The sequence below is a fragment of the Hermetia illucens genome, chromosome 2, assembly GCF_905115235.1.
Source record: "Hermetia illucens chromosome 2, iHerIll2.2.curated.20191125, whole genome shotgun sequence".
Classification (NCBI taxonomy): domain Eukaryota; kingdom Metazoa; phylum Arthropoda; class Insecta; order Diptera; family Stratiomyidae; genus Hermetia; species Hermetia illucens.
In genome coordinates, this window is record NC_051850.1 from 151,701,868 (window position 1) to 151,727,352 (window position 25,485).

Consider the following 25,485-nt stretch of genomic DNA (forward strand, 5'->3'; position numbering starts at 1 on the left):
AGAGAGTTAGTCTCTTCGCAAAAGTGCCTCCATGATGATCGTTTAACCGATCTTATGCTCTTTTTTAGAGCCTTTTGTACCTCTTTATAGAGTTTTCCAGATAGCGGCTGAATCACACTTAAGAGCACGATTGAGGAGCATCCTTGTCGTTCTCCTTAAGTTTTGCCAAATCTGAACTCCACCAGGTTGTTTTACCATTTCTTGACATCTTGAGTGGACAGCTTTCTTTGGAAACTTCTCTCATGCTAGTTGTGATCATCTAAGTTGTCTTCTTAATTGCAGCAATAAATTTTGTACGTCGCCCAATCTGTCTTCCTCGGATTCCGAAAATCAATGCGTCTATGATCCGAGAGTGTGATATCGTTTGATACTCTCCACTCTCCGATCTGAGACGCGATGTCAGGAGATGCCACCGTGAACTCGATGACCTCTCGCCTGACCACGTTAAAGAAAGTGGGTTCATTACCCACATTTAGGATCTGCAAATCGGTTCCTACTAGATACTCCAGTAGTCTCGATCCTCTTCCATTGATGTGTGTATGTGGTGAGCGTTGACATCACATCCTGCCCCCATGCCTCTACTTTTGGTATATTGGAGAGCTCTAATAAATGTTCCACTGGGAACGTCTTCTGCGTCGTAGGGAAAACATGCAGAGCACCATAGAATCTCTTTATCTCCCTGTTCACTTTTTATGGTTAGCTTACCCGATGTGGTGTCGCCCTCACATAGGTCGTTCACCAAATTGGCCTGGAAGTCTTTGGAGACTACCATGCAGGTGCGGGGTCGATCGCTTCCATTGGCATACAATAGGTCAGCATGTTGGAAGTTTAGGCCCCTGACTACCCCGCCAACAACCCACGGTTCTTCTATGAAGTATACAAATGTCTTGCAGCAATCGATCCGAAGACTGATAAGTGCAGTCGCCGCTTTACAATGCTGCGAAAAGATAGTAGAGAGCTCCTAAGGTTTCTAAATTAAAGGACGCGATGAAGTGCATGTATCGATCTGGATCCCTTACGTCCCTGCAAGGAATAAGAAACTTATGGTGAGAACAAATTTATTTTAATAACCATTCTTACCTTTACTAAGAAAAATACTACTAAAAACAATGCAGCTACTGTGACTGAAGTGTCCACATTAAGCAAGGCTCCAAAAACGAAGAAAATGTGACACTGAATTGTGAAGGAACATAAAAGCCAAACTAAGTAAATAAAATCTTCTATATAGTAACGGATTTCAGATCGTAGTGCTTACAAAGTCTACCCTCTCCCACCAGCCTCCTCGAAAAAACAGGGTACGTGACTGCTATAGAATCAGCTCATATTTAAATTTTCAAGGTAACATCAAGCCCTGACCCACACTTGGTATAATAAAAACCTTCCTATTTTAAAGCCACTAAAGCTACATATTGATAGGAATTCCTTTCAGTAAATTCACCCTTTCACCATGAATAAGCATTTCTACTCAATATGCTATTATTCGCATCATAGTACGTGATACTTACCCCGTGTATGCCTAATGCCGACCCATTTTGAGACTAAGAAATCACCTACCTAATCACGCCTAAATTTCTAATTTTTTTATAGATTAAAACAACCGAACTTAGCTCTTTAGAAACAGCTTTCAAACCAACCCAATAAATTTAAAGAATGGGGTTAATTAAACACGTAAACGCGGAAACATTAGACCAGTTCTATTATTCTTTACCAGCATGAATGAATTACAAGTGTGTCGTAAGACGTGACCTAGAAAACAGCAAAAAACTTTTATCAACACTCGCATGAATTTTCAGTAGCGTAAAAAATCCACCAATCAACTAATCACATTCGATCACGTTAAAATACAAAATTTAAATATCAGCAGTCAAAAAACGCAATTTTAGAAAGCTTCAGATTCCAAACCTCCACATGCAAAAAATAGCATTTGTTTAGGAAAGTTATGATGATCTTGAAAAAATCGCCAAATTAAAAGATATTACCATTAAGATTCATTAGGTCAATGGTGAATGCAATCAGAACAATTAGCTGATTAATCACTGACCTAGTATCTAGGAGGTAACACAAGCCAATCCTAATTACACCAGGGGATAGATAGCAAACCATCTAAGTGAGGTTTCGATTTTTGCTTATAAAGTTAATGAAACTACATTCGAGTGGCTGCTTTTATTGGATAGAGTGTTTGGTACTTGGAGATTTCCATCTTTATGTTACGATAAACAACACTAAATGTCGAAGTTATTCTTTCGCTAGCGATATCTTAACGTGGATATCCTGGTGTTCGTTAAGTTGAACGCAACAATTAAAACAAGGTCAGCCATCATAAGAACAATGACTGCGGGACCTAATCGTAATCAGGAACAGTAACGATCCCGTAACTTTAAAATGGCAAATAAAATGTGTTACTTAATAATTATCTGGTTTATGTTTTATTCATTTCAAATTGTATCAGCCAGTAGTCTAGACAGACTGAGTAAAGAAGCAGCTTCGTCTAGATAAACTTATATCAATTTGACTTTAATTTTTCCCAAAGTAAACTCGTTCTCTGAGGAAAACACTACCAAACTACGACTTGGCTTATAGAAAGATCGAACTGATAATTAATTAGAGCAACGAAATTTTATGTCAGTACCTAATTTATTCGCTTATTCTAAACTAATATCAAAACAATTCTCCAATTTGCTTCACGGCGTGAATGTTGTGTAAAAGATACTCGTAAATCTTTTCAGCTTTATGACGAAAGTAATGCAAAATCAGATGCATGCAAATATCTTGCTATTGAATTTCATAAGGTGGTTGAGTTAATCGCTTGCTTATAAATTACACTTTTTAGTATCTGCAGAAATTAGTTAAGTTTGAGATATATTTTTTGGAAAGTTTACTACAGAGTTCGTTTACAATTCGGTTCCAATCAACCTTTGGGATTCAAGTTTGCCAAAAATGAATCATTTTTATATATAGTGTCCATAAATTTGGAATATCTTTTAGCATCACGGTTGAAACAAACCTTCTCTACTTTTTGTATACTAAAGTTTAAATATCTAAAATGTACATGACGATAGATCAATGATATTGTGCCACGATATATTGAATGCACATTTAAACGGTGTTCGCGATAATAAATGCGAAAACTAATTTATCCTTATAAATATCTTGCTATTGTACGCTCATATTAAGGTACCAGTTTTTCCATTTAACAATATGGGAGTTCTCAACAAATTACCTGGACCTGATAGTGTCGTTTCAAAAATACAATATTTGTTGATCCGTAGCAATGTCCGATACCTGGTCCGTATCATCAAAAGTAATTAACGTCGAATCGATGAAGAAGCACCAGAATATAGTTACTACTGAAATGTAAAGCCACAAAAAACCCGGCAGACGAAGTGCGAGAAATTTAATGGTATTAGCACTCTCAAAGCAAGCGTCCTGTCACTACGTCTAAAGAAAGACTTTTCAGAATTGCATAGTAAACTTCCCTCACTTACTGATTCTGATAGATGAAAATGCCATTTTTCTATTTGTTAGCCAATTTTAAAATCTAGAACTGTAGAAGATACATTTGTTTTGGCCAAAGGATATGATTTTGCCACTACTACCCCAGAGGAATAGGTGCAGTATTTACAGGATTTTTTGAATCCGTAATCAGTAAAGGGTAACTCCTGGTGCAAATGAGATACCGGAGGAACTAAAACAAAACACGGAGTTCGCAGCTGGACGATCTACAACTGATTGATAGACAAATGCTGGGAGTTGAGCATTGAGGTGCACCAGATCTTTGTAGACTATAAGCAAACTTAAAACAGTATAGATCATAGCATAGTGAATAAAATCGCGCTGGGCTTTCAAATCCCACCGAAACTGTTACGAAACTGAACATGGACAGCTCGGAATCCTAAACAAAGATCCAGTCGATACAGAGCTTCAGAACAAGCTCGAGTTGGAAGCAAGGAGACGGTTTCGCTCTCACACTTTTCAATATGGCTCCACGGCATATCCTAAGAATTCCCATCGACGCTAAGGGTCACTACTAGTAAAATCAGCCTAAAATAGTAGCACAATAGCAAAATCAACCTTACTGGTAGCATCATAGCATGCTCAATACCCGAACCCAAGGAATCTTTTCTATATCTTGGGTCGGCGCCAACAGAATGTGGAATCAAGGGTCACCGTGTGGTGGTGGTGGACTAAGGTGAGACAAAAAGTTTTCACCGTAAACTAGCCGCACTTCAAAGAACTGCGTGTCTGGGTATCCTGGCGCCATGAGCACGACATCCGGCGCAGCTCTGAATGCACTACTCAATTTGCAGCCCCTGGATATATTTATTCAAGACACTGCAATGAGAGCAATTCATAGACTAATTCGATTAGATCTATGGGGAAACAACGAATGTGGGGGGCACAGAGCATTGGAAGAGTTACTGGGAGAACTGAATCCAGTTCTTATAATGCCTTCCGATTTTCGTGTCCCCATACATCTGTTTGGTAGAAGATATGAAGTTACCCTGAAGCGTAGAGAGAACTGGGAAGTCCCAGAGGAATGCGTGGCGGGTATACGGAAGTCTTCTACACCGACGGCTCAAAAACAGAAGAGTATTCTGAAGTCGGAGCCTACCTCTCGAATGAAAACGAAAAGTGGGCTTTTTCTTTGGGACAATATGCAACGGTTTTTCAAGCCAAAGTTTATGCGATCCTAAGGGCGGCATGCTGGGTGATTGACGAGCGGTTGAAGGGCAGGCGCATCGCAATCTGCAGTGATAGCCAAGCTGCATTGAGAGTGTTGAGTAGTCCTTTGTTCACCTCGAAAATCGTTCAGGAATGCAGAAACCGTTTGAACTCTATCTCTGGATTCAATATACGGCGGAACTACTCTGGATATCTGGTCACTGTGGCGTAGAGGGAAATGAAATCTCGGATGCTTTAGCGAAAGGGGGGTCAATCTCCACTATGACGGGACCGGCACCAGCAATTGGAGTATCAGTAGCCATGGCTAAGTCTGTTTTCAAAAACTAGGAAGAAGCTTTCCACAATGACAGGTGGCCGAACCTAAATGCTGCTCGACACACCACACTTTTCCTGCCAGAACCAAACATGCGTACCGCAAAGTTTATCCTATCGAAAAGCAGGAGGACTTGCAGGGGTATTGTAGACATTCTGACAGGCCATAATTCACTAGCTGGGCATATGTTCAGAATAAGAATTACTCAAGATATGTCCCTCCTGTAATGAGGAAGCGGAGTCCACGGAGCATTTCCTATGTGAATGTCCCGCCTATCGACGCATCAGGCATCAGATCTTTGATGCCGATGTTCCGCAGTTACGACAGATAGCATCACAGCCACTAACGGAAATCCTGCGATACGTTAACGAGTCCGGAATATTCCGTTAAACGGGGGTGGCGACTACAATGGGCCAACATGGCCTGAGTGCTCAGAAGCTGTAGCTTCTGTCCCACCACACACACACAAGGGTCACCGAGAACAAAACAAAATACATGGCAATTGGGAATACAACCTTGGAAGTATTAACAGCTTCTTAAATATTGTAGCACACGTGATAAAGAATGGCAAGGAAAACGGCAGAATTCAGAAGTCAATAAGTCTAGTAAATAAGGAATTTTACACGGCCCTCTTCTGAAATAAAAGCAAGGGTACACAGGAGAAGCAATTCCACGTATACAAGACTATCATAAGACCTGTATTTTTATTTAGCTGTGAAATTTGGACTATGGCAAAAGCACCTAAAAATACCATTAACATCTTTGAACGCGGTGGCCGGCGGTGTATATTTGATTAGATACGAGAAAAATTAAATTGGAAAATCGGGTACAGTGTGGAGTTATGTAATCCAGCTTTTTGCATTCTAGTCGAACCTCATCAGCTATAGTCGACAGGCTATGTGGAGCATATGGTCAACGCAAGAATCACAAACCGCACGCTAAAGGGAGAAGCTCGATGTACGCGAGCACAACGAATAACTCAAGAAGAATGGAGGGACATAATATATGACCACAGCAGGTTTCTGTTAAGATTTAGCAATTGGAGGACGTGGTCATTGGGCTGACAATTTGGCATTCTGGAGACCAAAGGTTGATTTGGGCTGTCGCGCCATTGATGATGATGTTAAGTTGAGACTCATAAAAATGGAAATGACTTAAGGGCGGAAATCCCTTTAGAATGCGCAAAAGTACAGCTTCTTTGACATATATTTTTCCAAAAATGAAGAGAAAACCTGATCTGATCTGAAATCATAAAACCAAATATTTTCTTGATAAATGATTTCTGGTCGTCGATGAACTAACATCTCCTCAAAATTCGAAAACTAACTATAGAAGTCAGGCCCTTCAAAATTAAAATTGGAATTTTCACGACAAAATTTCGATTATTTGTGGGTTGAAAATGGTCTAAAAATGTTTAGTTTTCAAAGATCCTAGTACATATAAAAAATAGAGATATATAAAACTGCATATACCCTGCAAAATTATTGCTATATGAAGCAAATCAATTCATTAGTTTTTTAGTAATCTTGCACGCCAAATCGAAAAAATTTTTTTCAAGAAAATGCCATTTAAAATTCACTGTCAAGGCGTAGCCGGCTCGACACGAAATGCCTCCAGACGGTATATCTTTCACAATTATGAGAATTGGCTTTTGAAACTCTGGCACAATATTCTAAGGCAATATACCTATCGATTAAAAAAATAAAAAACTCGATTTTTGAAGCAACCAAAGGGACACCCTTTCCACTCGGAACTTTTTTAAAATCAGTTAATCAAGTCAACCAGTGGTTTTTAAGAAAAAGAAATTCGTATTTCGGTTTACAAATTTTCTTTTCGTAAATGCAGCATTTAAGCAGGTTCAGTGTAACTAGAGTAGAGTAAGGTATGACAATGCCGGATGTCTCCTGGGTCTCCCAAAATTATTAAGTCCGACCTCCAACAACCTACCAAGTATTGCGCGTACCTTCTATAAAAAACAAAAATCGGCCTACAGTGCGTTTTCCAACTATAAAATTCGATTAAAAAGCTATCAGTGACCTTTGTCTGATTTATTTTGTAGTAGCTGTTTACCATTAGCACCCCATCATTGCGGACTTCATTGGTGGTATTTTCGCTCAACCGTGAAAGTCTATTCCTAGGGGCAGACTTTTGCAAATTTGTCAGACGACTCCCAAAAGAAGAGAGTCCTTAGCTTCCCCTTTGAATAAGATCTTTCTGAAATATATATGCGTGAGGTTTAAGGAAGTGACTCCTTCTTTCCTACAAGGAAGCCACCACCCCAGTGGATTCGGATTTTCCACCCCTTTTTTAAATAATAATAAAAATGGTGCTCTAACTGCCTTGAGTTCTTTCATGAAGGTTTTCGCCACTGTTCACCCTTCACAACTGGCTTACTAGTAGATGGTTTAGCAGGTTAACTTTAGTACAACTATTGCGGAATCAGGCTTTTGATAACCAATCTAACCTCCTAGTACGAATTGTGCTCCAATTGTCTGGCGCCTACCTGAGGAAAGTTTCATTCTATCGATTGAGAATAGAACTGGTGGCAGCTCCTCACTAACAGACTTGACATGGCGTCACTACTTACTATAATGCCAACAGATGGAACAAATTCGAATCGTTTCTCTTTAGAATATTTGGAATATAATCGCTGGACATGTTCTCCGAAAACAACCCCAAAGGCTCATCTTTTTCCTGTTAGTAGTACTGCTTATTGAAACAGACAAAATAGACAGTAAAGGAACATTGTGTTTTTTTTTTTCGTCGAATGTCCAAGCTCACTGTACGATAATCGCAAAAAAAGGCAACCAAAAAATGCTTGCGGAATCACAAAACACAGTGGTACAACCTTACAGACCAGCCCAACATGAGTACATGCCGTGAAGGCATAGTCCCACGGCCCTCTTCGGACACGGATTGATTTTGGGACCACAATCAGAGCCCCGCCATGCAAGCACAGCGGTCCTGGTTTATACTGAGTGCAGGCTCAGCATTCATACCAGTGGATGCGAGGCCTATCTAACATCTCAGCCGCAACTAAGGAGTACGGCACCTTAGTTGTACAGCGCAACTCCACGCTGGAGCTCCGAGGAGCTCTGCCCGCGATGTAGGCATAACCACAACCACCATGAAACTCCCACTAGGGGGCCAACCGCAAATGGCCGGGCCGAAAACACATCCTCTCAGAGGGCCATCCCGGTTCCCATGGTATCAGATAACCTCCGGTGAGGCTTCGTGGCAGAGCCACTTCAGATGAGTCCCTTGCAGACTCGGGTCTGATCGCCCTCCTCGAGTACGTGGGGACGGAACTCAACGTTGAGACACCAATTTCTTTCAGCAATTCCCCTTTTTGTAATAATAATTTTGAATAAGGCCCACAAACAAGTTAAAATCTGTAAAGACTCTGCCCCGTCTCTCGTCGAAAACTTTGCGGCAATAGGAATCTTTTGCTTACTCAGTGCTCTAGTAGCAGCAAAGAGAGCTCGAAACACATTGATTATCAGCAAATGGCAATTGAAAAAATGGTATCTGACAAATTTGCCATGATATTGGCATATTTATCGCGATATTGACCAGGATCGACCCTTCAAAAAGTCTAAACTGTCTTTAGAAGCAAAATATATAAAAAAAATAATCCAAGCTATTCCTACTCGTTGCAGTTTATGCTGCAGTTAGTGCACCATTTTATTATTACTTTTTAGGATCAGTTTCCTGTTGGGTTCTAATGGCCCCAGCCGAACTTTATTAACTTTTATCGCCTTTCGTAAGTCGTTTCGAATTTTTCAATTATACGAACAACTACAAAGTAGTTTTTCTATGAATTTCCCAACTTTTTTCTGCGTAGGCTCGTCACATCACAAAGTCCTTACAGGGAAAAGATCTATTCTCGGCCGCACGGCTTTGTTTCGAGCCTCTATCTCCTCCTTCACTAACATAAAACCGGCACTTTCGACGGTTTTTGCGCCTCCGTGGCCAATACCTCCTGATTCTCCTGGTGTCTTGCCATGACAACAGCGGCCAAGGCATTTGCAAACCCAACAACGTCTTCTGAGACGAAAAGCAAGAGAACTTCCTCATATATCGCTTTCCATAGTAAAAAATTTAATACTCTTGAGGTCCATCATATCACAAAATCCTCTCCTGCCGGTACTACGCAAGTTAAGTGCCCAGGAATACCTGTTTCCACCAAGCCGTCTTTAATTTGTTGCCAATTCGTGAACGACAAAGCACGTGGTAGGAAAGGGTGCATATCTTGCTAAGAAAACAACCATGATGATTGCATCCACCCATGCTGTTATAGGACAGATTATTATCGTTTTCAGCAATTTACCATCCAATGTCCTAGTGGCTTACCAGGTTTAGGTAATAATACAACTTCGGCTATTTTCACTGAGCGGGAGTATAAAAAGAAAGATTTTCTTCAAAAATCCGATGAATGGTTGCAAAGCAAGTACAAATGCGGAGTGTTCAGAAATAAAGTAAATTGCGCTATGGCTAAAACTACAATAAGCTAGGTCCACAAGGACATTATAATTAGTAAGGCCCTAACTCCTTCTATATCTGCCAGAAAAGCGATGAAAACGTCTAGTTCACTGAAAGAAAAAAAGTTTGCGAAAAACGCTTGTTCTGTGAAATTGAAGGAGAAGCCGCACTACGAACGAGAGTATTACCAAAGCATAAACGACATGCGGCACTACCCTGTGCGTCCTGTCTATACTTTAATGAATTTGATCAAATTGTTAAGCAGTTAAGTCAGGTCATTGAATTGGGTGGAATACTAATAATATCACCAATAATCTAAACGAGCCCGGAAACCAGAAGCTAGATTCTTCAGGTATGAAAGGTTTTGTGTATTTCTTTTATAAAAACATTTGAATGTCAATTTGTCCCATTGTTACCTAGCACGTGTGTCACTGAGAAAGAGGACAACTGGTCCTCGAAATACCGGTATATGAGGAATAAAAAACTCACTGTTCGGCATTAAAAAATAAATTTTATCTTTTTTTCATTGTTGTGCCCCTTTTACTAGGTATAGTGTAGTGTATTAACCATAGTATTTAAAGCAAACCTTTAACTTTTAGGTATATATATTCCCTACTCCCAGATCTTTCAACTTTGCATCTGGTATTAAGTGTTGCCCCAGATGCCTCGGCCTACTTTCCACAAGTGTCAGATACTGTCTCAGAACATGTATAGAGGTTTCAACACACTTCGCCCAGAATCTGCAGGCAGTGTCTGTAGATATCCCTTGCTTCCGTAGGTGATAGTTCAGCCGACAGTGACCAGTGAGAATTCCCACTATGATTCAGAGGTTCTTTTTGATGAGATTTATGCAATCCTTTATGCGCTTGGGTTCGAATCCCCCAATAAGCACCCTACACTACTACATTCATGGTAGACCCACCCAGTATAGTTCCCTGAACCATTCCTCTTCATTTTTTAATGTCATAGCATGAAGTCGTTTCCGATTCTCTCTCCTCATTGCCTTCCAACCAAACATGGCCTGGAACCCAGAGTATCCAGACTTTGTTGAACGAACCGAGTGTATCCAGTCTCTCAAGGCATTCCCATACCCCATTTCGAAATAAAGACCGCTTTTGACCATCTTCATGCCCTTGATATATATTACAGGGCTGCGCTGCCCCTTACCACCCTCTGGATTAGTGCTGGGAAAATGCCGTCTACTCCGAGAGATTTCACTCGTGCACTAACATAGGCTTCAGTAGCAGCCTACTGGAAAGTTTGGTGGAAATCCTATTATTATTACCAAAGTTACGGTAGGTGAAAGCTACTTCTTTTTCGTCAAATTTATAATCCTTAAGAGATAAAATGTCAGTACCACATCGAATTGAATATCGAGATAGTTCAACGTATATACAATACATCGTGTTCCCGAATATTATTGCATGAAAGATCAACAATACCTTTCATACCTGAAGCGCGAAGCTTGCAGTTTCTCGGCTTGTTTTTTTTAAACTAATGGTTCTTATTCGCCAAATGTTCTATAGAAGAATAGCAGCAGGACGAAGGAGCAAGGCAAAGATGAATCGAAATTTGATCCGCGAAAATTGACATTTATGGAGATTATCATGCATTCAGATTTTTCCATACCAATAGCATCGGGGGTGACCTCTGTGCATTTTCTACTTGGAACTGCATTATATTCTGTTTCTGTTCTAAGAATCCACAGCTAATCATAAAATTTAAAACAATAAAAGTGAATAATCATTAACTTGACCCCTGAGATCCCTTTGCATTTTGAGCAAATTGAACATATTTACGCTCGCAAAATATTGAAAGATACAACTATAATTACTCTCCTCCCACTCGTAAACGACTTTAAAAATTTGTCTTTCACAAAGGTGAGCTTGTATTCCCAATTGCCTGTGATTTGCATGCTTTTATTTCAAGCGGCACACCTGTACGATTGTACATGCACTTCTCAATCCAGATTACTACAAATTATACCCATCGTTTAAAAAATACGATACTAAATCCAAATTTATCACTTTTCTTACGCAAAAGCACAAAGATATTTATAGTAGAGTATAAGGTTTGGACGTAAGCATGTTTGCACCTATTGATTTAATCTTTTTTCGTTGGGGTCAACTAGAGATGAGACGAATTGCGAAACATGTATTTTTAATTCTGACGATCTTGGGATTATGACAATCCTGATGCTCTTAAATATCGTCCATTTTCAAGGACATAAAATTGTCAACACCGCTCAATGCAAGAGTTACCTCAACCACGTGGCTCGTTTTTTTAAAAGGCTCATTTCTTTGTTTGAATATACAAAGCCTAAAGAAATTGATATGGTAATCAATCTAACCAAATAGATGTTACTGGAGTAACAAAAAAAACTGACTAATGCGCATATGACGACATTAGCATTCAATTATATCTAAAATATCTGAATATTATTCTAATGACAAGTTCGACATTAGCCTAATTGATACCAAGGTCGAATCAAATTTCAGCGAAAGTGAGATCATTCCTGAATTCCGCAATGTTAATTCTTTTTATGTCTCACCGATTATGTTTCCGACGGAGTCATATTTTTTCATATTAAAAAAAAGCTAAATTTAACAAAATGCCATTCAACGAGGCATTGACTTTTTCTAGCTTCCTCAAGATTCACAGCACGACTTCTAATCTAATAAAACAGCAAGAAAATTTTATAAAATCAAATCTCAAATTAGATTTGAATTTGAATTCTTTGTCCGTTAGACGACAGTAGGTTGCCATTGAATAACAAAATTGTAATTAAATATATAAAATATATTTTTTTGATTTGTTAATTTATAATATATATATAATTTATAATATTATAATTTGTTTTTCAAAATTATACCTTTTTGAAACTGTCTCCAGCAGCTAGCCATTGTCGATGCAATAAAAAATCGTGACATAATAAAATATATTTTTTTAAATAATTTTTAAATATATAACTGCAAACCGAAATGTAAATAATTTCCCGTTCTTTTTTTAAAAAAAAAACCGCAATTAACAACAAAATTAAGAGATGTTAACTTCTAAAAAATGAAACATCAAACATTAACTAATTTGTTCAATGAATATTTTATTCCTTAACTTTGCCAAAACAAACTAAAACCGCTTACTAATTCTTTAAGAACATGTTTTTTAACCGTTTAAACAAGCAATGTCAATTCTCATGCGGAGACAGTAGAACTTTTTCCCCGATGCAGTTCCATTTGTTACTGCAAAACACACATTGGATCAACTATTTTGTACGATTCGGTCACTTACAAACAAGGTGAATACATATTCAAGGTCAACTTGAATATGAACGGATTTTATGTTTTTACCAGAATATTAAAATATAATTTTTATGCAGTTGATTGAATGTGTGAACATCATTGATTCAACAAAAGTAAAATTGATTGTTTTGGTTATGCTATAAATGAAACATACTCTTGCCACTTTATCACTTAATTATGCCCTTTTTATGACGACAAAGCTCAGTAAGTGTCTATTCAAGGTACTTTATCCACGGAGTTTAAGTTTGTATATAATATAATATGTAACATCGTAAATAATCGCTTGGGAGCGCAATACATACGGTGAACCAATTAAAAAGTTGGACAGGTGCTGCGGTACACTTTGCAGTCAAAAATCTCAAAACCCAAACGATATTTTTAAATGAGTTATGAGAGAAAAAATAATAACCCTTAATGGTTGTTTTCTACCGTTATTATTATTATTATATTATTAATCCAATGTTACATATAAAAATTACAGAAAAACAAAAAAAGTGATAATTTGTCGCAGCCAAAAAAAAACTAACTTAACCTGGCCGTCGAGAAAGTGATCCGTGATGTCGAGGTAAATACAAGAGGTACGATCCTCTTTAAGTCCACCCAACTAATGACCTATGCTGACGATATCGACATCATGGGAAGAACCACCCGAGACGTACAAACTGCCTTCATCCAGATCGAGCAGGCAGTGATTAGCCCGAGATCTTGGGCTGGACATCAATGAAAGCAAGACAGAATATATGTTGGCAACGTCAGCATCGAAAACTAACCAACCAACAACATCAAACCGCACTGGTCAAACAGGAAGAATAAGGATAGGAGAATACAACTTTGAGACCGTTGACAATTTCTCCTATCTAGAGTCGAAAATCACAACCGATAACAACTACGATGATGAAATCCGCGCACGGTTGTTGTCAGCCAACAGAACCTATTTCAGCTTACAAAGGCTGTTCCGCACGAAACGTCTCACCATAGGGTTAAAGCTCTTACTGTACAAGACTATGATCTTGCCAGTCCTCATGTATTCCTCGGAAACTTGGGTTCTTAGCAAGAAAAATTACGAACTCTTGGCCGCGTTCGAGAGAAGAATCCTCCGAAGAATCTTTGGCCCTCTACATGAGGATGGACGATTTCCGACCCGGAAAGTCTATAAGGGCAATATCTATGGTAGAAAAAGAAGACGAGGCAGACCCTGCCTAAGATGGAGTGATGGCGTAGGTCAGGACGCTTTTAGGGTTATCGAATTGGTCGACCTCGGCGCAAAACCGGGATGTCTGGAGTTCCTTATTAAGGCAGCCCTAGACCGGATACCGGTTGTTGCGCCGTTGATGATAATGATGATGAAAAAACTTGGACACTTCAAGTTATTATTTAATATCACAACACGTAATATGATTGCTACTCAAAAGGAGATACCGTTATGTTTCTTGTTGTATTTAGAACTTTTGGACTCCCTGACGTATACGACAACGATTAATTCGTTGCAATTATCGAAAGTTAAAGGATCGAAAATAACAATGAGCTGTTGTCCTGCGACTCCAAAGTTCCGATCAATAAATATTATAAAATCATTAAAAAAATAACTCAAACACAAAAAAGACAAGTTTTTTTGTTCATCAGTCAATAAAAAACTTTAAAGAAAGTGGCTCCGTTTTTCTCAAAACAGGTGGTATTGGAACTATAAAAATCTAGTCGGAGCAAACAAAACGGCAGATTTTACGAGACATAAGAAACAACTCCAAGACAACTTCAATATCTTTTGCAAAGGGAGCCTTGGAAGACCGTTATTTTTTATGCCGAGTCTAAATTCAACGTTTTCGGTTTGGATAGCTTACAATTGGTGTGGAGAAGGGTGGTCACTGCCTTAGAAGCTCGTAATATTGAGCCAATAGTTAAACGCGGTGCTGGCAGCATCATCATGTGGGCAGCTATGGCGTCCAAAGGACGGGGATTACTTCATATAAACCAACAAAACGCGCACTAAAATAGATTAACGTTACATACCAAGCCAGTACATACAATGCTTGTCATCTGAGATAATGTTAGATCATTCCAATAATCCAAAACATCGAACCAGAGTTGTTAAGGAATGGATCCTCTATAATGTCAAAGGGACTCCTCGCCAGCCACCTCGGAGCCTGGATTTAAATCTGATAGAACACTTGTGGTCACACCTTGAAAAGGAGCCATGCAAAAGAGAAGTAAAAGGGAAAAAGGTCTTGAAGAATCACATAAAGGATTTCTGGAGATCTATTCCTGCAGAAATTACCGAAAAGTTTTTTTGCTGCCCAAAGCGCTCATTTTTCAGTTTTATCGCTATTTTTCTGTATAAAATAAAACTATTCAAATAAAAATAGCATAGAAATGTATTGTTTCTTTCTAAAATAAGTTATCTAAAAATATAAACTGACTTGAGATATTTGACTTTAAAGTATATTATAGTAACTGTCCCTGTACAGAATGTACTACACTAATCAAACATACGGGCCATTGCTTTTGATTTTAGATAACGTGCTTCAGATTCCTCTAAAACTTTCTGAAATGCTTGCACTCTTCCTCCACTTTTCAGTACTATAAAGAACTAACGTGATCCTAGGATAGCAGGTTATTGTCCTTTCTTAGTATGTAACCTATCCACTGCCACTTTAACATTTTGGATATCTGTCCCCTGCCCGGACATTGCTCATCGTTTAAGGGGGTTTCCTAATGTAACGCTCAATATTTCAAGTTCTTTTAAAGATTTTTTTTTGACAATAAAGATAAATGTAAAATTTTCAAACTTTTTATGTTATTATTGGAGTCTTGAATTATGGAGCAAAATTTTCAGTTAATCTATTTGACAATAATTTCTACAGTATCATCAGACAACTGGTTTGGCACCGTTTGACACATTACTTCTGGCTAGTCCTCCCTTTCTCCTTAGGAGCCTTCAAGTCAGGGAATCCCTTCCACCAAAAGGTGGGATGAGGAGGAAGAAAAATTGCTAGTTTGAATAATCTCCTAAAATCTGGTCCCTCCGGCAGTCAAAATCAACTTTTTTCGCGGGAATAAGTTCCCGAACGTAATGTGCACGGCGGGTTAATCTGTTCTGTTCGTCTTGTGTTTGTTCGCTGCTGTGAGTTTACCATTTGCACAACGTTTAGTTTTATGATAGTGAAAGTGACTGTGAGGATGCCCTATACTCCACCAAAGAATGAACAGGAAACAGTATACCTGCACAAGAAGCTCACCACCTCCTTGTCAAGGACACCAGCCCCTACTGCATGGCACTCATAAAAACATGATTCCTGCAAAAAGAAGGAACCCAACGTTTGCATTAGCTGACTTAACACCGAAGCACTTGCTATGACCTAGTCCGTTGCTGCTTTGTTTTACTCAAAAAAAAGCTCATCCCCAAAACGTGCGTGGATCAAAGGTATTTAACTGTTGATTTTGACTTTATAATCAACTCGCCGATCGACGCGGGATACAGGTTCCGTATTCTCTTTTTGGTTCTGCCAATTCTGCTTCGGGCCTATTCAATACATTCAAGAGGTAACACGACTCGTGAAAATAACTTTCAAGCGTGCCTAATATATCCTCATCTTACGGAGTCGAAGGTATTTCTGACAAGCGTTATAAGAAGCCTTCTTCGCCGAGAGAAACGATTGGTATCCTACCTTGATGAACACCATCAAAAAACATCATAATAGCATCCTCTGTCGCTCTCCCTTCTCTTAAACTGAACTATCTTATCTCCTTCCGGCGTGAAACAGTTTATATACTTCTTTAAAGATACCGTCGAGTACTGGCACTGTGGTGCATGTCTCCAACTAATTGTTTGAACGTTGTGCCAAGCAATTACCGCCGTAGATCAATAGGCTTGCCACGGCTGGGTGCCCCGAAGCATGGAAGCCCCGCAAACTGTCGTTAACAAGTTCGTAACTGAATTTACGACAATGCCAACGACAGCACCACCACGCTCTGAAGTGTGCTGCAGCACGGCTCTAGCAGGGGCTTCTACGAATCTCCCGTACCAATGTCAACTATTTCATGTCACTTGGATGAAGTCTCCCGGAACTCGCTACCCGTGCGCCAACTACACCACTGACTCCAGCGCAAAAATTTCATCAGGGATGCTTTCTTCACTGCTTGGGTATCGGAACGTTGGCGTGGATCCGATGTTGTTTGTCACTATTATCAGCCATTGCCCTAATATCGAAGTCACCTCCAACTTAGATTGTTGTTATACCTTCTTCTCGGTAGGGGACTAGCGCTTGTGATAGACTGCGGAATTATTCTCAACTCAACGAAGTCAAGAACTTGATTTCAATTGGAACAACCTCACTATCAACATATTTAATGTGCGAGATATATGTAAGCACAACTTCACCTGGACCTAAATTTCAAAGCGAACCGGATGTGGTGAGCAATCTGGTTGATCTTTAGTCGGGAACAGGTAGATAATACGAGTAATGCATTCCGAATGTTAATATCTCCACTCCTTACTACAATAGTAAGAGACGAACCGTAAGGCTCAGCAATGTCATCGAGAGCTATATCATACACTGGCTTTTCCGCGTGCTTATCGGACAAATAATGGAAGGAGTTATATGCTTTTATTGGTGAGCACTCACAAATTTGATGATCTATTTGACAGGGATATTTCTATACGGTAGCCTTAGCACACAGGCAACACACCATTCTATAGGGCAGTCGTGTATCTAAAGCGGGCACAGAATTTGCTTGAATTTATTAGTTTGGATGACAGTCGTGCGAGAATCCAACAACTAACGACGAACAAGCTTGCAACATTGCAGGATGGAACCATCGAAACCAGGAGAGTATTGAATGACAATTTTCGGGATCTGCGATGCATATGATGCTTAAAGGCAGATAATTTTCTTTACTTCAATCGATAAAGCCAATTATTGATAGTAACGAAATAGCGATGATTAGTACAATAAGAAGCAACAAGAAGGATAGACTAAAAGAATTAGAGTTATTTTGACACCACAGGACAGAAAATGTTACATTTTGAAAAGGCAAAGTAAAATTTTACTGTGAGAAAATTATGCAATATTTTCCAATGGGTTTTTTTTTTAAATTTTATTAACCCTTGAGGCACAAAAAATAAAAATAAAATAAATTTTGCAAAAACAGTTTCTCAGTGCACACTACATCCTTGTGAAGAGAGGCCTTCCAAAAAAGGTGGATTGATGATTCGCACGAAATGGCGAAAAAGTTGGTCTGAAACACAAGTAGAGATTTTTTTCATTCTATACTTTTGTGGTTATGGTCCGAATCCCTTATTAGACGTTTTCTAGATTGGAAAAAAATGGGGCTAAGTTGCGGACGATAACGACAGCAATACTATACTACTTTAAAAAAAGCGGACTCAAATCTGTCTATTAGTTCTTCAGAAATCGTGCGAACCAGTTCGAAATACTTGGTTTTGAGAAAAACTCATTCAAAGTTTTCAGTTTCATGGGAACCCAGTGGAGAGCATCACAAAACTTGCCTTAAAACTCGTTTTTCATTTCGGATCCGGAAAAGTCCGTAGACACCTAAACTTAATAAAGTGCTAAAAAAAAAAGTTGGTTTTTTGAAAGTGTCACATGCTACCTTAAGTGGTAGGGTAGATCATGAAAAATTATTAAAAAATTATACCACAGCTATTAAGTGTAAATAGTCCTAGCTGTATCGGCTTACTCCTAAAACAAATTACTATTTATGTAGAAATAATGTGATCAAAAATACTTTTTTTTTAATTATTTTATTTTTTATTTTTTAATTATTTGAAATGAATTGTTTCTATTTTTATTTAACACAATTGAAATTATTCTAATTACATTGAAAGGAGTGACCTCTCTCCTCCTGCTTCCTTTACGTTCGAACTCCAGCTGACACCGAAAAACAATTTTCGCTGTCATGGCCGCCACGATTCACACTTGCGTGCATCCGACACGCAAGTTGTTCGTTCCGCCACAATATAATAATTAGATAAAAAGCTCTATTGTTTATTTTGCTTTGTTTGAAGATAACTTACCTTGAAGCCATGCCTTTATTCTTCGACTTTAAATAAATAAACTAAAAACCATTCATCATATAAAATTAACGTAAACTTTTATTAATATCGGGAAAAATTCGAAAAAAATATATTTAAAAAATTTGTATAATACAATAATAGTTTAATTAAATCGGAACACGGGTGCAAAGCTAACCGTTACGACGGGCAATATATTGTTTTGTTCAATTTTACGACGGATGAAAATATAAAAACAGATCTTAATTAAATTTACACTTTGAGAAATCCATTTCAGGATGTTGTTCCATGAATTTCTTGAGCACATCTTGCTTCTTTTGATCGTCGCTAGTAGGCAAACCCATCTCCTTTTGACGCTGATCGTACATCATTTTTTCAACGAGACCACGTGTCTCACCGTCTAAGTCTGATAATTTCGATGGTTCCGGATTGATTTTACGCGTAGCAATCGGTGGATCAGTTGTTATAAGACGATCCCACCAGTTGACTTGGTTGACCTGTGTAGGGAGGAAATTATTCTGGTTAGAACTTTGTTTTGGAAAGGTGAGGAAGGAATAAAAGAAGGAATAGTTTTTTCAGTACATACACGAGAAAATAAGTTATAGATTGAAATGAAACAAATATTTTAAGTTATTCACACGAACACATCGAATGCTTTCCCATGGTTTATGGATTATAAGTCAAATTCAGTGTCTGTTCGTCTATTTATCTACCACACCCAATTCGCTTGAAACAGAATTCCTCACCTACAGTATCATTGCACTGACTTTAAAGCTGCTGGTCAATAAGGCATGATATAGTTGAATTCAGTCTGTATGTATTTGGATGCAGACTGACATGCCTACATTTGGCAAATTTTTTGATAATACTGAAGAACCGCCAGGAGCCGTTCAAAGGAAAATAAAAAACAAAGGAAAACGGTAAACAGATAGATACCGTTTCCATCCCTTTATATTTACATGGTTTCAAACTAATAATCAAGTCAATTTCAAATGCTAATGGTACAACTGGTAAGCCGGGAAAGACAGTGTAACGGTCACATTCAGCTTGTGTTGCTGGTCCCGATACACAACTCAATTCTTAACAATTTGTAAGTCTGCAAACTACATCGTGTACAGCAGCTGATGAGGAGGGAGGATAATACAACCTTCTCAAGAAATTAACCATCCGGAAAGTTTACTCTACACTGTTTCCTGTAACGATTTCCAGGAAAAATCACTTAGTATAATTGACCTTGCTTCTGATACATTGCCAGGTTTAGTTCGACATTTTGGCGCCTTCATCCCCAATTCAATTTCAAAGTATCCTTTGACTCACAATTCAAACAGAAGCGAAATGTTCTTAGTTCATATCGTGACTACATTACTGATTATCCTGTTTTATCAAAAGATGACAGCATGGTGAAGGTCGCCTCTTTTACTTTTCATTGTTTGACAGGTGTTGTTAGGCATTGAGCAATAATCCATCCAAATCCTCTCTTTCTGACACTGCGGTAAGAACGAATATTTTCGATTATCATTGTCTTCATAATTTTTAGATCAATGCTGGCAATCTAAACCGGTTTTAAGTGGTATGCACCAGACAGGCTCTACTTCTGCTCTTAGGGTTTAATTGCATCGTAACAGTTTCTCTCTGCGGCAAGCGATGGAAAAACTGTTGGAATTTGACCATCAGTTGACTATCTTTTCATCGACTTTAAAGCCGCCTGTGACAGCATGGCCAAGGTAAAACTTTACACGTCCATGAGAGAATTCGGTATCCCAAAGAAATTGATAAGACTGACTAGGTTGACCCTGACCAATGTGCGAGAGCAGATAAAAGCAGCAGGATCACTCGCGAGACCATTCAACATCAGCAATGGTCTAAAATAAGGGGATGCCCTATCACGCGTCTTCTTTAACCTGGCCCTGGAGAAAGTGATTCGCGATGCCGACGTAAATGCGAGAGGCGCCATCCTCTTCAAGTCCACCAACTACCGGCCTATGCTGACGATATTGACAACATAGGAAGAGCCCGGGATGTACAGTCTACCTTTATCTAGATCGAGCAGGCCGCACAAGATGTTGGGCTGCACATCAATGAAGGCAAGACGAAGTATATGGTGGCAACGTGGGCACCAATCCCGAAAGAACGAACAACATCGAATCGCACTGGTCAAACGAAAACAATGAAGATAATAGACTACAACTTTGAGACCGTTGAAAATTTGTCCTATCTAGGGTCGAAAATCACAACCGATAACAGCTTTGACGATGAAATCCGCGCACGCTTGTTGACAGCCAACAGAACCTAGTTCAACTGTTCCGCTCGAAACGCCTCAGGATGAAAGCCCTTACTGTAAAAGGCAATGGCCTTGCGAGTGCTTATGTATTCCTCGGGGACTTGGGTTCTTAGCAAAAAAATTACGAACTTTTGTCCGCATTCGAAAGAAGAAGAACCCTCCGAAGAAGTTTTAGAACCCTACATGAGGATGGACGATTCCGTAGCGAACATAACGACGAAATCTATGAGCTACACCATGACCGTCTGGTTGTGGATAAAATCCGGCTCAATAGGTTGCGGAGGGCGGGTCACTTAATTCGTATAGATGAGGATGATCCAGCCCGAAAAGCCTATAAGGGCAATATCTATGGTAGAAAAAGAAGGAGAGGCAGACCCTGCCTGAGATGGAGCGATGGCGTAGATCAGGACGCCAGACAGCTTTTAGGAATATCGAATTGGTGGACCTCGGCGCAAAACCGGGATGTATGGAGAGCCTTATTAAGGCAGGCCTAGACGGGATACCGGCTGTTGTGCCGTTGATAATGATGAGCAGTTTAAACCGTAAATAATCCATCGGACATCCCACTGAGCACCCTACGAGGGGCAGGAGTTTGTACTTGATGCCATAGAGATGTTTCGCTCTTCTTACAAACGGTTGAGCGACATTTAACATTCTTAGAAGGAACCCCCAAATAAAAAAGAAAACCTTTCGCTTTTTTCTATTCAAGTGTACCACAAATCAGAAACCAGATAACCCAGGAATCCAATTTCACAACATAACCCAAGGATCAAATCTATAGTGGCACGGTGTACATGATAGTTCAGCAACAGCTATTTTATCCTCCTATAAAGCCACTAACAATTCGTCATTTCCAACATCATTGGCGGAAAAACAAAGAAAAAACTTATTCACGCACCCAAGACTTTTTATCATGAAACGGAGAAACTTGACATGGCCATTTAGCCTAGTTCCTCATAAGTTGCAGGATAAACATTTGAACACAGTGTCCGTCAATGACTTTTTGTAAAAGGTCAGGACGCAGATAGATTAGCAAAGAGGCTACGCTTCAGGTTCATTTATCGCCACATTTTATATTGTACATGTACAACAGCAGGAAATCACAAAGACGAGCGTAAAGATCCATGACGAACCGGATGGCGAAATCGAGAGGCTGATGCAGTACCGTTGCGGTCATTCTAGGGTTAGTTACTTAGATTAGCAACTTTGGACAGTTATTTTATAGCGTTGTATTTCTCGCATTTCCTTGGTTTAGGTACTGAGCACAAAAGGCGAAGGACTGCCTTCAATAAGCACTGGAAAAGAGAACAACTCTCGAAATTTGGCGTTTACAAGAAAAAGAATCTTTTTTAATTTGACCATTTGAATTACTGAGTAGCATACCACTCTTAAATGCCAAATACAATTTGGCATTTTGTTGCAGTGCAGAGAAATGAGGGATTTCCGCTCCGGAAATTTTAGCAGACAATCACCGTTGGTATGGTCCTTTGATATATACATATTATGCAATATATGGATTGCCTTAGCAGTTTCGAAACAAAATATTTGCCGACCCAATTTTGCACATATAGAACCTTCGTGGCCAGCAAAAAGAGCTTACATCGACCAAAATAAATGCTAATTTGAAGGAATCAGATCTAATACATAAATCAAACAAGTCGCGAAACCGGAAGTTTGACGCTCCAGGTATAAAAGGTTTTGTGTTTCCCTATGTGAGGAGCGTCACGCAGTTCTCCATTGGCTGATAGCATTGGTGTTGTTTGTGATCGACGTATCAACGAACGCCTCAAATCTAAAATTTACCGGAATGTGTTCTGTCCTGTCGTTCTCTATGGTTCTGTGTTTTGGCCGACTATAAAAGAAAATGATCGGCGTCTTGTCTCTTTTACACAAAACGGCCTAAACCGAAAATATTTTCTTACAACAGAAGCCATATTCATACGAGAGTTTCCACGGGCCAAAATCACCTTCTGAGTTCAATACCCGGTCTTACTCGACTTTTTTCTCCAATCACAATGCTCAACTTGATCAATTGTCGTTGACAACATTCTGCTATGATTATTTGATCAGTTTTCAAAAGTTCATAATACAACCATTACTTTTATATCCCGAAGGAACAGTCGGGGATGATATTATACTTTGCAGTGAATATTGATAACTCCTCAGGATTAACTTAAATTTTTTGCTCTCGAAGTGATCCCAGAAAAAACATCTCTCGCAACCAGTAACAATTTGCATCTTTGCATTTCTGCATCTTTCTCAGCACATATGAACGCACCCAAATTGCTTGTCGATAAACGACAAAGTTTTCTGCAGACTTGTTGCGTATGAGCTACATTTTCATCCAATAAAGCTTGCAAATCGGCGTTTGCGGTAGATGCTAGGATACATTTAAGACTCTGATCTGCTCCCAAGAAAACGAACGAACCATTTCTGCACAAAATTAGCGTCTATATTTGTACCGATCAATCCGCTTGGGAGCCATTTTGACCCATTTAAAATGCTAATAAATACAATGCCTAAATTACGCTTTTTCGAAATCTATGCCGTAAATGCTGGTGTACCGAAAACAAATGATGACAGATGATTGAAATATTGCGTTTATTGACAAATGTCAGGGCTAAATGTACGCAAAGTTTTGATAAAACAGGTTCACTAAAATTAACCTTTATCCAAACCTAATCAAGTTGGATGAACAGTACCAGAAACATTTAATTTCAAAACAAATATTAAAATTAATGATTATGATGTTGTTTATGAAAATTACATAATTCAAATATGATTAAATATGCACTCAAACAAAATATAACAATAATTCTGACACAAACAGGACAAAAACAAACCAATCAAACTTACCTTTTCAAATGTGATGACTACGCTCTTATCATCTTGAATCACCCAAACGGATTCCTCGACTTTAACTTCAGCACATAATTCCCCTGAGATTACTGGTGGATGACCTTTCAGGCCAACCGTTAATGTTTTTTTGCCAATATTTACAACAACATCGCGTGCACGAAGATTAAATGACACTTTGAATGGCACTCGAAGCTGCAATTAAAGAAAAGAGAAAATTGTATTTGATCAATTCTGTGATGATTACTGTAATTAGCTTAGCAAGGATAAATATAAAAACCATCCAAGTAATTGCAAATGATGACAAATGCATGATGTCCCAATGAAATTTGCTTAAGATCCGCAAAGATAAAGAAGTTGTTTTATCTGCGCATTTTCAATTTCAATTAAGTTAACCACTCTTGCAGGGAAGTTGTGGTGAGAAGAGGAAAAAATCAAAGAATAATAAAATTTTCACTTTTTTCAAAATGATACGTTTTATAACCATCAAAATAGACATGTTTTCCATGGGCAATATCAACAAACTGAAGATTTTCTTCAAAATTTCCCCAGACAGTAATAAAATAAACTAATCCAACGAGATGTTTAGTTATAGGCCGCAGACGCCGGATTATCATTATCGCCGGAGGCCATGACAATTTAATAACTGCTTCGTAGTTTCTTTTTAATCTATTTTGCATAACTAATTTGTTCGAGTAATTTCACGGGTCCCTAGCATGTCAATTCTAGTTTTGATATTTCTCATTAATTAAAACATAAACAGTAGTCAAATTGGGAATGCCTCAATGATGTCTGTGACTCATTCAAATAATTTGTGATGGAGTGAAGGTTGGGCGTATGCTCAAATAATTAAGCGTGGCATTGACAATGGCATTGTCCACTATAGACGGATCTATGAAATGTTCATTCATAATGAATGAATATGATATAAACACAAGAGAATTAGAATTCAAAGAAACTGGACAACTGTCTAATATGTCAATCAAACAGTATGAATTCTTAAAATAAATTGAAGTTTATAGTTATAAACTTAACATCCAAAATAGAAACTTGGAAAAATGCTAAAACTAAACGAAAACAGTTTCTTACGAATTCAATGATGCTGGTAATATGCGGCCCAAAATATTATATTTCATAGTAGGCACGTGTTCATTTACTTGAATATAGCCAGCTAACTTCCTTAATAAATGTGTGCCATCATAATTACTCTGAAGGGCTTCAAACTTTTTAGGAATAACCCTTAAGAACCATTTACGAAAATGTACCGCTTGTTGGTAGGTCTAAGTTGACCAGGCGGAAATGAAGATAAGCCATTGAAAATTTCCCCTAGAGAATTAGACTCACCTTCAAACATGCCAATTTGGATCCAGAATAAAGACAGTTTTCTTTACGCTGTTAGACCTTTTATATACAATGCATTTTAAGGGGGGAGCTGTAAAATGAATGAATTTTTGTAAAAATGCTCTAGATAATATTACGTTGAAGCAGAAAAAATCGAGATTAAGCTACTTTTGAATGTCGAAGACTGATTTTGTATCATCAT

At 38.6% G+C, this 25,485-nt stretch overlaps 2 protein-coding genes across 4 annotated transcripts in view; one reads left to right on the forward strand and one right to left on the reverse strand.

The window, feature by feature from the left end:
- The window catches only part of LOC119647937, a 504,053-nt gene that overhangs the window by 375,273 nt on the left and 103,295 nt on the right, over positions 1–25,485 (forward strand). The gene's annotated exons all lie outside the window — the stretch shown is intronic.
- The window catches only part of LOC119647936 (nuclear migration protein nudC), a 135,513-nt gene continuing 128,898 nt past the window's right edge, over positions 18,871–25,485 (reverse strand). For both annotated transcript variants that reach the window (XM_038049281.1, XM_038049280.1), the window contains 2 exons: positions 23,943–24,137; positions 18,871–19,302 (listed from right to left, as the gene is read on the reverse strand). In XM_038049281.1, coding sequence (XP_037905209.1) covers positions 19,048–19,302; positions 23,943–24,137 — 450 coding nt within the window. In that variant the 3' untranslated portion in view covers positions 18,871–19,047. The remainder of the gene's footprint in view (positions 19,303–23,942; positions 24,138–25,485) is intronic.